Source organism: Elephantulus edwardii, unplaced genomic scaffold (assembly GCF_000299155.1).
Source record: "Elephantulus edwardii isolate Elephantulus edwardi_28Jun2011 unplaced genomic scaffold, EleEdw1.0 scaffold00047, whole genome shotgun sequence".
Classification (NCBI taxonomy): domain Eukaryota; kingdom Metazoa; phylum Chordata; class Mammalia; order Macroscelidea; family Macroscelididae; genus Elephantulus; species Elephantulus edwardii.
The window spans coordinates 12792075-12805716 of record NW_006399797.1 but is presented as its reverse complement, the minus strand read 5'-3'; the positions used below and the strand labels follow the sequence as shown (position 1 = coordinate 12805716).

Sequence of the window (13642 nt, the reverse complement as noted above, 5' to 3'; positions counted from 1 at the left end):
ACCAGAGAAATGAAAGAAGCTTCCTTTAACTGGGAGGGGGGATATCAGAATATTCTATTCTCCAAGCAGTAAATAGACTGCTATAGTACTGTCACTGTTTCACCCCATGAGATTAAACAAAACTTTTACAAGAGGTATGAAATCTAGACTAGCAGTATTTTTTTTTAAAAATAATAATTCCATTTAAAATACAGCTAACTGCCAAGTTGTTGAAATTTTTAAGCACTTTAATAAATATAAAAACATTTACTAAGCATGACATCTGTAGACTGGCCAATTTATTTTAACAATTTACATACTTAGTAAAATTTAAAGTGGGAAGAAATATAATAATTTTTCCAATGTTATATATTGCTTAATAGGGCCAAATACTACACAGAGGGCTTAAGTAATTTCTTTAGTTACGTTAATTTTTCAGTGGCTAAAAAGACTTCGCCTTTTTCATCTTTTAAAACTTTAATGACTAGATAATCATATTCAAATACTGCTGCAAAACAGGCCAGATAACGTAAAATAGGCCAACAAAATGTATTAAAAAATTGGTTGATTTCATATGCCCTTATGTTCTTTCATCACTATTTGCTCAGCAGAAAGTAGAGAAGGAAAAAAAATGATGTGTAATTATGGTTATATAAAAATTGTAAACATTCAAACATTTGATGAAGTTGTCATATTCCAACCTTTTACAAATTCTAATTCCCAAATGACAAAAGTTTTCTATGTTATGAAGGCGGGGGGAAACCCACCAAACCATGAATATAATTTTAAAAATTATCATTCAGTACCACTGATATTTCTCCTAAGTATAACTTTTTATGTTAGGTACTGCCAAACAAATTTCATTTTTGCTTTAAAAAATGTGCCTCAAAACTCAATTCTCTACCTGTCTTTATGAAAAACAGCAGTTAATTTTCCAAGTATTCATTTGGGATCTCCACAGAAACCTAAATGTGTAAAAACCACTAACTAGAACATCTTAATTCTATCTATAAAGCACCAAAACCAGAATATGGCTGGACCTCCACACTGTGTCACTTCTATCCCAGTATGTGGACCACAGCATCACTAGAAATAAAAAAATTAATAGGAAAGACTTAACATTTAAATGTGAGCATTTCTTTCTGATGATTTGGTGATATATATATATATGTATTATATATATGTATAATATATACACACAAATACATATGCATATATATTACACACACACTCACAAACTAAATTTACTACTCTAGGCTACTTTTGTATTAAAAAATAAAATTTCAAACATACTAGAAAAATGAGCTACTCTGTAAGACTTGAGCAGGTAGAAGTATCTAGATGTTAGAAAGAAAACTAAATATAAAACCAATATTTGGATTTAATGTAGAGCAATTAACTAAGAAATTCACACAGTATATGCATGTCAATCTATTTGGTCCTGGAGCCTGAAGTATTGTAATTTATTGTAAAACTATATAGCCAAATACGTAAATATATCCACAACATCTATACCATGTTATATGCAGAATACATAATATACTAGTATCTCAAAATAAATTTCCATTACACTTTTATGTATTATCACCTGCCACATTTTGAAAATGGTACTAGATTCAGGTAAGGTCAATGTACTACTAGTTAAAAGCCTGATTGGTAGCAATGTCTTATGCATTATCATTTGAACATTCAAATCAACAAATTGTTCATCTAACCATTTTATGCTACCTTTAAAATCACTGTCTATTCAGATGGTAAAGCAGGTAATACAGCAGAAAAAGTATTTCTAATTCACAGTTTCAAAAAGAAGGGTGCAGTTTTCAAATGTGATTTGAGTGTCCAATTTCACGCAATTTAACACTTGCCTTCACGTAAACTATGTTTGCACAGCATTAAGAGATTAGGAGATGTCTTTTATTTTCAGAAGTTGGTTTTTACTATTACAGGAGCACCACAGATTTGAAGGAAGAGGCTACACTGTAAAATGACCTAACTCAAAGATATGTTAAAATACTAACTACAATATATGGTACTGCAAAGCTCTGACTGCCTTCAGCACAGATACCTAATCAGGAAAGCAGTCAACACTTACCAAATAGAGTATGTAAATTAGCTTTTACAAGGCAGGTAGGTGAAATCTAAATCAAAACAAACATCAATTGTCAGTTTACAAATCTGTAATAGCTGGCTTCAGAGACTTAGTAAAATTGAAATTTAAAAGCACATAAAGTACTTGTAACCTCAGATAAGGAGTATCTAAAGAATGAAAGAAATGTCTGGCCTTAAGAATTTCTAGGCGAAAAACATTACAAATGGGTAACCAAGGAAAACTGAGTACTTAAGTATCCACATCTTAAATGTGTAAGAAAATTTATAATAGAAAAATGCGGCAAACTATTATTATGACTTGATTTGCTGAAAATATCTGAAAATTCACACTGGCATTAAGAAAAGCAAAATTTCAAAATTGTAATCTTCCTTCTCTCTCCAAATAGGTGTTTTCTGTGCAAAAATAAATATCTGAAAATTGCATTAATACTTTTAAACTTTGTATTATGAATAATTTGCACATGCTTTACAGACAATATATATTTAAAACTTGTTCATGCAAAATTAGTGTGCGCAACAGGAATATTGTTAATCCCCATACTTAAAAAACTGATACCTTATTACCTTTTTAAAAATTGAATTACCAAACCCTCTGAAATATAGTAAATCATATATATATGGATATTCTTCTCTGCCAGCTAAAAATCAATATATGCTGCTGAAACGGAAAGTTACAGAAGAACAAAGGAACGTGTTTTCTTGTCTTGTGGAATTTGTGTTTGATTTTTAAATTAAAAAAATATAAAAGAAAGATATTCATGGTCACAAAATTTTAACATTTTAATCCTAAACATTACAGGGTAAATAGATAGATGCTGGACCCTATCTCCATATTCCATAAATCTTAAATTTTAGTTTCCATTTTAAATGTCCTAACCACTAAAACATTAGTGGTTTTACAAGCTCTGGATTATGGAAATACATATTTTTGAATAAATGCTACAAAAGCAACAATGGAACAAAGCCAAACTGTGCCTCCACGAGGGGCAAGGGGGTAAAGTGGAACATCTGAAGCCTTTAGACACTTCTTTTTTCCATGACTTATGATTAACCTGTCAATTCAGTGCATCATATGGTCAATGTAATGGTCCCCATGTTCAATAAACATTTAACTAGTGTCCATTGATTCCAAATTAGTGGATGATGAATCTTTCTGGATACTTTCAAAGATAGCCGCCAGTTCAGGGTTAGAACTGATTTGTGACTGGAATTCACTCATCAGTGGACTCTTCTCTGCTTCTGGAATGGTTAGCAGTGCTGCTACTGCTCTCATGGCAGATCGTTTTAGTTCATCTTGCTTTTCAAACTCCTGCTTTACTGAGTTTGCCTTTACCTGGAACAATGAGTAAATACACATGTTAAGATAATGCTTATATGAATAAAATGTAAGGCCACAAATAATTGTGAATATTAGTAAAATAAGTAATTTCTCTATTGTGAGTCCAAAATGCACATTTTAAGTGCAGCTTTTTAAAAAAATCTTTATTTTTAGAGAAAAAAGTAGCTATCAAAAGAGTATTTTATACAAAACCATTATAAAAACAATAGAAACTTATGGCCATTACAGTTAACAAAGTGTATGACCCAAATATATATTGTTTCTCCCTTCTCTAATTGCTCTATATTCTTCAAATAAATCAATAATGGCATTCCTGTGCCATTATGTGTGCAATATTCTTGTTATGAAAAGCTCTGCTTACTTGCTCTCAATCTTAAAAAATGTTCACTTTCCCCACACTATGTCAAATGATATTCTCATACAAAATTTTGATTCTACCACCAAAACCTAAAATTACACACTTCCTCTTTTTTAACTCTTTATCACACTTACTGACTTTAAGAGATGTCATACTGTTACAGTAATAAATGCTGTTTTAAATTTTTTTAAATAGTGCTAATTTTTCTAAAACAATGCTGAATTCTTGAAAACATTCATATTCAATATAACTTTTAAAAACTAGTTACTATAAAGGTACTAGTATGATTAAGTTAGTAGAACTACATTTTGTTGTTGGTTGTTGATATGTAAATTTTTGAATCTTGAATATACCAGTATGACCTAATTCTAGCAATTATTACCTTAGTTGTACATGTGGCACGTAATGGCTCAACAAGTCGATCCAACCTCTGCAATACTGCACTTGGACAAAGAGTAGAGAGCCTTACCAACATTAAAAATGTTAACATCTATTGGAAAGGGGGAGAGGAGAAAAAAGACTTCGCATTACTTTCTGAAGACAAAATCCAAATCATGACAATCCTTTTAGAAAAGAAAACGATTGTTGTGCACCCTAGAGCTTCACTTTACTGCAACTATCGCCTATAATGTGGTCCTTGAGTACAGAACTTGGAACTTTCACTGCTGCTGACTTGGTCCCAATTTGTAGTAATCCTCCGTCAGGTTAGTAATGCAGCTCTCCAAGGACTATACCATGAGGGCTTCTGAACTGTTTGCTCTTTTGATAGTCCATGGCTATTCAGTAGTACTCTTTACCAGCACCACTCAAGGGCTTCAATTCCACTTGTCACACCTGTTCATTCATTGTCCAGCTCTCTAATTCATAGCAGGTGACTGAGAAGACACCTTAATCTTGAAACTCACATCAATGCTGTTAAGTTTTTTTGAGAGTTCCCTGACAGTGGACTTGCCCAATGCAATACATCTGCTGAGTTCATGACTGTTAGTGCCAAGGGTCTTAACTGTTGGTCCAAGTAAGATGAAATCACTGACAAATTCAATCCTTTCTGAACTATTTTCAACTATAACCCCTGCTCTGGTCAGCCAAAAGATACAATGTATCTATTTCTTAAATTCTCAAACCACTTTCCAGTGATAATAGGAAAATAAAATGGCTAAAGCAAAGTTCTTGCTCTAAAGCTAGCTGCTTCTACAAAAGACAGTTTTGAAAAATAAATAAATAAATAAAATAAAAATTTTTAAAAAGGGACAGTTTTGCTTGTAAACACAGTAAAAACATCTATGGTGTCCGAAACCTTAAAAATTGGCTTTTCTATTCATTACATTAGCCATGGTCTCCAGCTGCCTAACTGCAAACACATTGTCGTGCAAATCATTAACAGTGGTGGGACCAATATAAGAAAGTTCTTTCCACTGTGAAGGACTGTGATGGAGGGAAGGTGACAAGACTGTGGCTGGCACTGCTGTGAAGACACTGGCAAGGTGTAACTAGGGGAAGCCTGCAGACGGGAGCAACAGTTAAAGGTTTCACTTGCTGGATGATTTAAGTAAAAGTTGACTTTTAAGTGCTCTGACATATAGTTTGCTGGATGATGGAGGAAAATGAGAGGATGCCAGCATTTGTGATACTGAACTGAACTTGGGCTTTCACTAATTGAGGAATTATGCCTTGCCAATCTAGTTTTGTGACTGCTGGACTAAACCTGGACTTGCATTATGTGATATTCTTTGCCTCCGTCACTCATTTCCCTAATAAGCCCAACATCTCTGAGTAAAGCTGGAACAAACAGTGGACCCAATGATTCATAGAAATTAGTGCACAAGCACCTGGGGTAGCATGTCTGACCATGTACCCATTTGTTTGGTATATGGGTATTACTGATAGGAAAGCTCCTCTTTACGAAGCAGGCAGAAGTCAGACTCTGTCACCCCCACATTGCATCTCTCGTTACATGATCTTTAAGAAAATTCTTGATGTTAAAATCAATATACTACATTAGAAAACAGAAGTCCTTCAGGTAAATAATATGCATGTAAGTTATCACTCATCAGACTAAGCCAAAGATATTCTAAGAGAATTATCAAGATAATGTTGACAACTCCATGGTTCCTTATTATAATCCAGTATCATATATATAGAGTATATATATATATATATACACACCAAAAAGGTTATAAATTTATAAACGGGGGAAAAAAATCTGGATTATAGAACTATTCATTAACCAAGTTGGCATAATTTATTTTCCATACACTAAGATCTGATTTCTTCCAAATATCAAACTGCTATGCTATATATCTTTATAAGCTGTTTGGGTGGTATTATAGTAATGTACAATGGAAATGTTTATGGAACAAAATATGGGGTTGCAATGCACTGCAAAAGACTTGACAGCAACTGGTCCATTACATTTATACATCAGTTTATAATATGTTTACTAAAATTACAACAAACAACCCACTTATTCTCACTTATGTGAGTAAGGCAAGAACTCTAATAGAGAGAGTTGTGCTACTATGTGGTTCAAATCCACCAGCAGTGATGATGGGTGAAGTTGATAATCCCCTTCCCTGTGATTTACAGCCTCAGAAAACCTGAAGTGTCTGCTATGAGTGGGTTCCAAATGAAAAGTAATGAATTTAAATAAGCAAACTGTAAGAGGTGAAAGTCACCACAGAAAAATCTTTTTTAAAAACATCCTACACACAGGTAAAAACATCTTACCTTAATATCATAATGGTCCTTCAAGCCATCTTCAACATGATTTAGAAATTCAAAGATATCTAGTCTATCAAGACAACTGTCTAGAAGTGTATACATACACTCAAAAGCTGCCTTTCTAATATCTAGGCCATCATCAACTGTGTGCTTAAACGGACCCATTTCTACCTGTTAAAAACAAGAAAGAACATGTGTATATATCGAAAAGTAAACAAGCTAACACTTAAAAGGCAACACTTCACAGCCACTAATTACCAATTTCAATTAAAAACAGAGAAAAGTAAGTCCTAGTAAGGTCTAAGATAAACTGGAACCTTCAAGTACTGCTGGTGGAAATGTAAGTTTTTAGAACATAAAAATAAAATTATCATATAACCAAGAAATCCACTCCAACATATCTACCCCCAAAATTAAAAGGACAGAGATATTTGTAAAGTAATATTCACTGCATAACAACCAAAAGACAGAAAAGTATCCACCAAAAATACACATGAAATGGCTTATTTAGTCAAAAGAAATGAAGTTTTAATAAATGTTACAACATGGATGAACCTGGGGGGAAAAGCATTAATTATGTGGATTAAAATAAGCTAGATAGAAAGACAAACACTGTATTATTGGATTCATAAATTAGATAAAAGATTATTAGCCAGTAAGCAAAGAGAATGGAAAGCATTTGCTTACTAGGAACAAATCTTCTACCTGAAGTGATAAAAATTTTTTTTCTTTAAATAGTGGTGATTTTTGCACAACTGAGTGTTAACTATGTCTCTGAAGTGTATATATATATACACACACACTTAAAAATGGTTAAATGGCAATTTTCATGTTTCATATATTTTACAATAAACTTTCTCCAACTTCTTAAAATTTATATGAACAGTGCAGTCTTATTCACTTACCTCTCTTATAAGTTCCTTTCTAACTTTTGTTTCATTGTAAAGGTGTGGAAGAACTGTATCTAAAAGATCCCTTATTAGTGATGGCTTGTTATGGGCTGCTGAATTGAATGTGACCAACGCTACTCTTCTTACATTCAAATCTGGGTCCTCCAATGTTTTTAGGAAATCACCTGAAAAATTATTAAAGAAGCAACAATTATAATCATCTTACCATATATACCGTATATTTTCCCTAATTTGGTAGGTTATTGCTGAATTACTATTTCTTTAATGAAAGTAGTGGACCTGAAGATAGCCTAATGAACTCAAGACATCTTTTCGCAGTAAGAAAACTATCACTTCTGAAGCTGAGTAGATTTTCAATGGGTAATCCACTTTCATCATGTATAATGTAAAGGATCTACAAAGTCCTGAAATAATATTTAAGATGCTTTAAAGAGAGATGGGTCACACAAAGACATGATAGAGTCAGTAAATACAAAGATAAATAACAGAAACTTTTCCCTTAGAGTTAAAACTTATTTGTTTGAAAAGAACAGAAGAAATTAAAAATTAAAAGTGCAAAATAAATTAAAATGATGGCAGATTAAAACAGAATACTACTAACAAGTATATCCTTTATCAAATTACAAAGACAAATGTGCCTCCAACAGTCATATTTTAATTCCATCTTTAGCAAATATATAAATTTATAATAGGCAGACTGGAGAGAGGAGATTGAAACTGTCAACCACTTCATCTTGCTTGGATCCACAATTAATATCCTTGGTATAAGCAGTCAGGAAGTAAGGAGAGACACTTCAATGGGAAAATCTGCAGTTAAGGACCTTTCCAAATTACTGAGGAGTAGTGATGTCAGTTTGAGGACTAAGGTGCATCTGATTCAGGCCATGGTCTTTCTGATTACTAGCTATGCATCTGAGATCTGAACAATGAATAAGGATGGCAGAAAAAGAATTCATGCCTTTGAGTTGTTGTGTTGGAGAAGAGCGCTGAACATTCCATGGACGGACAAGAAAACGAATAGATCTGTCTTAGAGAGGGAGCAGCCGGAGTTGTTCTTTGGAGGCAAGAATGATAAGGCTTTGCTTCACATATTTCGAACATAGTGTAGGAGGTGCTATTCACTGAAGGACATGATGTTGGGAAGGGTAGAGGGTTGGTGAAGGAGAGGACCCTCAACCAGGTGCATCGCTGCAACAGGCTCTTGTATGTCAGGAAGTGCAGGATGGTGCAGGACAGGGCTGGGTTCAGTTGTTTATAGGGTCTCTATGAGTCATACTTGACTCAATGATACCTAACAACATAATAGGCAGAATATGAAAGGAGAAAGATAAAACTTAGAGGACAGAAAATGAGAAACTACCCTTAAAAATATACTTAACTATATGTGTACTTTCAAATATCACACAAATAGAATAGTCCAAAGATCTTTGGAGTCACACAGATAGATCAAGCTACTTTGGTTAACTGTGTAACTTAGGACAAATTGTTGTTATGTGCCGTCGAGTCGCCTGCGACTCATAGCGACCCTATGTATAACAGTCCTAAACTCCGCGCTGTCCTGTGCCAATCGCACTGTCTCTGACACTCCCATCCTAGTTATCTCAGTCACTGAATCAATCCACCTCATAGAGGGCCTTCCTCTCCTGCGCTGTCCCTCCACCCTCCCAAGCATGATGTCCCTCTCCAAGGACCAGTCTCTCCTCACAACATGTCCAAAGTATGTTAGACGGAGCCTCAGAATCCTTGCCTCCAAGGAGCCACCCAGTTTAACCCTTTCCAGGACAAATCTGTTTGTTTTCCTAGCAGTCCATGGTATTCTCAATACTCTTCTCCAGCACCACAGCTCAAAGGCATCAATTCTCCTTCTATCCTCCTTGGTCATTGTCTAACTCTGATGCATAACAAGTGACTGCGAAGACCATGGCCTGTATCAGACGCACCCTAGTCTCCAAAGAGATACCATTGCTCTTCAGCACTTTGGAAAGGTCCCTAACAGCAGTCTTTCCCATGGCAATGCGCCTTTTAATATCCTGGCTGCTGGTGCCAAGACTGTTGACTATGGAGCCAATAGGACAAATTACTTTAGGCAAAAGAGTATTTATTTTGTACAGGTTTTAAGGCTCCTTAAAAGAGTTAATATTATTGAACACAATGTCTAGTCAACGGGCAGTATTCACAAGTAGCTATTATTCATCATTATATGACCACAACACTCTTCACAAAATTTTTATAATATACAGGTGAAAAAAGGGAAAAAAGAAAGGCACCAGAGGCTGAAGTGCATCACAACAGAATTTTTTTAAATATGTAGAATATGTCCAGGGTAAAGTCATAAACTCAATGTTGGGCATTCGCAAAAACTCAAATAATTTTTTTCAATTTTTTTTTTATTAAATCAACCACTCTAGGAACAAAAGCAAGTTCTGTTAAGACAGAAAACAAAAGCTGGCAAAAGTGGAAAGAGTGAGCACTCAATACACTGCTGGTGGGAGCATAAAATGGTTTAAAAACTGCAGAAAAGTTTAGTGCTTTCTTAAAAAGCTGGAATCATAAAGCATTTGATCCAATAACTCCACTAACTCCTCAAGATATGTACCGCAACACAAAAACATATTCAATGAAGCATTATTTACAATACCAAAAAAAAAAAAAAAGGAAAAAAACTCAAGTGTCCAACACATATATGGATAAACAATGTGTCTGTGTGTGTAACAAGGCACCAATCCACCTTTATCCTTTCTTAGTCAAAATCCAGCGCTTACATGGATACTGGCAAGTAAAAAAGAAAAATACCATGGGTTGGGAAAGGCACACCTGAGTCTTCCAAGTGACAGCAATGCTTTTTGTCTAACAATATAAAGAGGACTTTTATAGCAAACTTAATTAATCCAATATATTATTTGATTCCCTAAGCATTGGCTTTGTATGCAACTAAAATGAAATCCCTGACAATTCCAGCCTTTCTCCCCCTATATAATGCTGCTGCTTATTGATCTAGTTTTGGGATAAGGGAGAGGAAAGAAAAAAAAACCCAAACATAATTCATTAATACAACCTTTTAATTTGTCATCTTTTTTCCCTCACCCACTACAGAATGGCATGAATATGTACATCTTATCTGCCATATACCTCTATTCTCCCTGCTGGTATTTCCATTCTATCCTCAAGGAGACACAAAACCGCTTTGATCTGGGATACTTTCAAGTCTAGGGAAACCATTGATGAAAACAAAAGCAAAGGAAACTGTAAATCTTCAGAAACAGAGATAGCCCTAGTCTTTCGAGGTATCTTACTTCCAGGGATTGATGCTAATCAACTTTATCCTGTTTAAGTCTCAGGATTATCTTACAGACTGAAGATTCTATGGATATCTTCAGGAAATTAGGGAGTTACAAGTAATAACAGAGAACTGGAGCTCTAAATCACTCAACTGACATTCATTTACATCTAGGAGGAAACGTCTATTTGGACCAAGATGATTATTTGATTCTATCAGTTTATTGTAATGTACTGCTGAGTCAGAACTGAGTCACAGCTGGTCCTCAAGAGGGATTTTGGAGGCAATAAATCAATGAATGCCCATACAAGGCCCTCCAGCGGGTTTGCAGAGACAGTAAATCACAGTAGAGAAGATTGGCCATCCCTCTGCTACAGAGCAGCTGGTGGATTCTAACCACGTGCTTTTTTTGGGTTGAGAGTGCAATTCTTCACCACCAAGCCCCCAAAGCTCCCTACAAAGATCAATTTTACTTTTGCCTTTTCCACAAAAGTTATCTTAAGTCACTAAATATTAGCCATGTGTAGTTCACTAAAAATGAAATGCAACTTAATATAGCGAATGATGCTATTTTAGGATACTTACTTTCCATTTTCAAATTAACGGAAACAAGAAATTAATTTTAATTGGGTGTACATGCAAGAAGCAGTCAAAAAAAACCTCCAGAAACAAAAACCAAAACAAAATCCTTCAACAACATACTGCACTAGGAAAATCTGCTGCAAAAGATCTTTTTTTAAAGACAAAGGCATTCCTGATCAAAATCATGGTATTTTCAATTAACTTTTGTACGTGTGTGAAAACTGAATGAAGGAAGACTATAGAAGAGTTGATGCCTTTGAATTTTGGTGCTGGTGAAGAGTACTAAGTATACCACAGGTTGCCAGAAGAACAAGCAAATCTATCTTGGAAGTAGTTACAACACTCCTTACAATCAAGGAAAGAAAGATGTCATCTTACATATGTTGGTCATGTTATTGTTACATGCCCCTCAGTCAGGTACAACTCTTAGTGACCCTATGAACAAAAGACATGAACTCTGTCCTAACCTGTGCCGTCCTTAATATCCCTGCACGTTTGAGTTCACTGCTACAGATACTACATCAATCCATCTTACTAAGGATCTTCTTCTCTTTCAGTGACCCCTCTATTTTTCCAAGCATGATGTCCTTCTCTAAGGAACAGCTAGCCTCTCCTAACCACATACACAAAGTATATGAGGTAAAGTTTGAACTGTGCCTCCAAGAAACATTCTGGATGCACCATCTCCAACACACATCTTTGTTCTGCTGGCAGTCCATGGGATATTCAGCACTCTTCTCCAGCACCACAACTCAAAGGCATCGATTCTTCTATCATCCTTATTCACTGTCTAGCTGCCAGATGCATGGCAGGTGACTGGAAAGACTGGCCTAAATGAGGAACATCTTAAGTCTTTAGACTTTGGAGAGATCCTGGACAGGAGACTGTATGTCTCCAGACTGCTGGTGTCAAGGGTGCTGACTACAGATCCAAGTAAGATGAAATCACTGATAATGTCAATCTTTTCTCCATCTATCATGATGTTGCCTACTGGACCAGAGGTAAGAATTTTTGTTTTCTTGAAATTAAAATACAATCTATACTGAAGGCTATAGTCTTTGCTCTTTTGCAGCAAGTATGTCAGGTCCTACTAACATTCTGCAAACAAGGCTGTATCATCTGCATAACACAGGCTGTTGATGAGCCTTCATCCAAACCAGATGCCGCACTCTTCTTCATAAAGTTCAGCTTCTTTAATGATTTTCTCAGAATACAAACTGAACTGGTAAGGAGAGAGGATACAGTCCTGACACACACCTTTCCTAATTTTAAACCATACAGTGGCCCCTTGTTCTGTTCAGACAAATACTTACTTCTTTGTGTAAGTACAGATTTCCTATAAACATAATTAAGTATTCTGAACATGTTATCAGGAAGAATCAAATGCTCAGCAGAGGGCCAACAACTAAGAGGAATAATCTCAACAATATGGACTGAAACAATGGCTATATTGGGCTCAAATAAAGCAATAACTGTGAGACTGGCAAAGGACCTGGCAATGTTTTGTTCTAGTGTACAGTCTGAATTGACTCTATAGTACTGGACAACAAGAAGTAACCAGGTGGCACACTGGTTAATAATTGGACGACTAAACATAAGATTGGTGGCTCAAATTCAGCAGCTGCTCTAAGGGAGAAAAATCTGATAATCTACTTCCACAAAGACACAGACTTGGAAATCATAAGGAACCTCTCTCTGTTCTACAGTGTTCCTAATAATCAAAATCAACTCAACAGCAATGAATAGTGCACCCAAAGACTCACATTTCTTTATTTTTAAAAAATAAAGTACAGGATGTGGGAATGTTTGTTAATATTTTATATAAGTCAAAATTTTAAGGAATACAGAGACTAAAGGAATAATTTTCTTGTAAGATCATCTAAGTCTTCACAGAAATAGACTAAAATTGGACTTGTGTTGGTACACTTCATGCAAAGAATGAAGCTGAGAAGCCTCATTCTCGTAGGATTCAGAATGAAAATAAAGAGAAAGGGCATTGAAAACAATGTCAAATAAGAACTAGATGAGAAAACATGGAATACTTAAGCCAAAAAATAGTGAGTGAAGGTAAAGTTTAGAGCATTCTCTCTTCAGCAACTCTTCGAAAAGCTGTGACACAAACAATAAAACAATTTATCTGAGCCAGATGAATAGGATTAAAGTTAGAAGGAAGTTACACTTTCATAAAGGAAAATAGACATCTAAAAATTAGAACCATCAGCAAACAGAGAAGTAGAAACCTACAATTAGAAAAGGTGTAACACTGACAAACTAGGTGAAGGATTGAATAAGTAAAGACTCTTTTCTCGTTGTTGTTAGGTGGCACTGAGATGAATATGACTCAGAGACCCTATGAAGAACAGATC

The 13642-nt window shown here is 35.1% G+C and overlaps 1 protein-coding gene across 1 annotated transcript in view; it reads right to left on the bottom strand.

Moving 5' to 3' along the window:
* Positions 1 to 1425: 1425 nt before the first annotated feature.
* Positions 1426 to 13642, bottom strand: part of LOC102869715 (cullin-associated NEDD8-dissociated protein 1-like) — a 52468-nt gene continuing 40251 nt past the window's right edge. Inside the window, exons 12-15 of the mRNA XM_006886068.1 lie at positions 7412 to 7581; positions 6513 to 6677; positions 4168 to 4275; positions 1426 to 3421 (exon numbers count right to left, since the gene is read on the bottom strand). Of these exons, the coding sequence (XP_006886130.1) occupies positions 3197 to 3421; positions 4168 to 4275; positions 6513 to 6677; positions 7412 to 7581 (668 nt within the window). The 3' untranslated portion in view covers positions 1426 to 3196. The remainder of the gene's footprint in view (positions 3422 to 4167; positions 4276 to 6512; positions 6678 to 7411; positions 7582 to 13642) is intronic.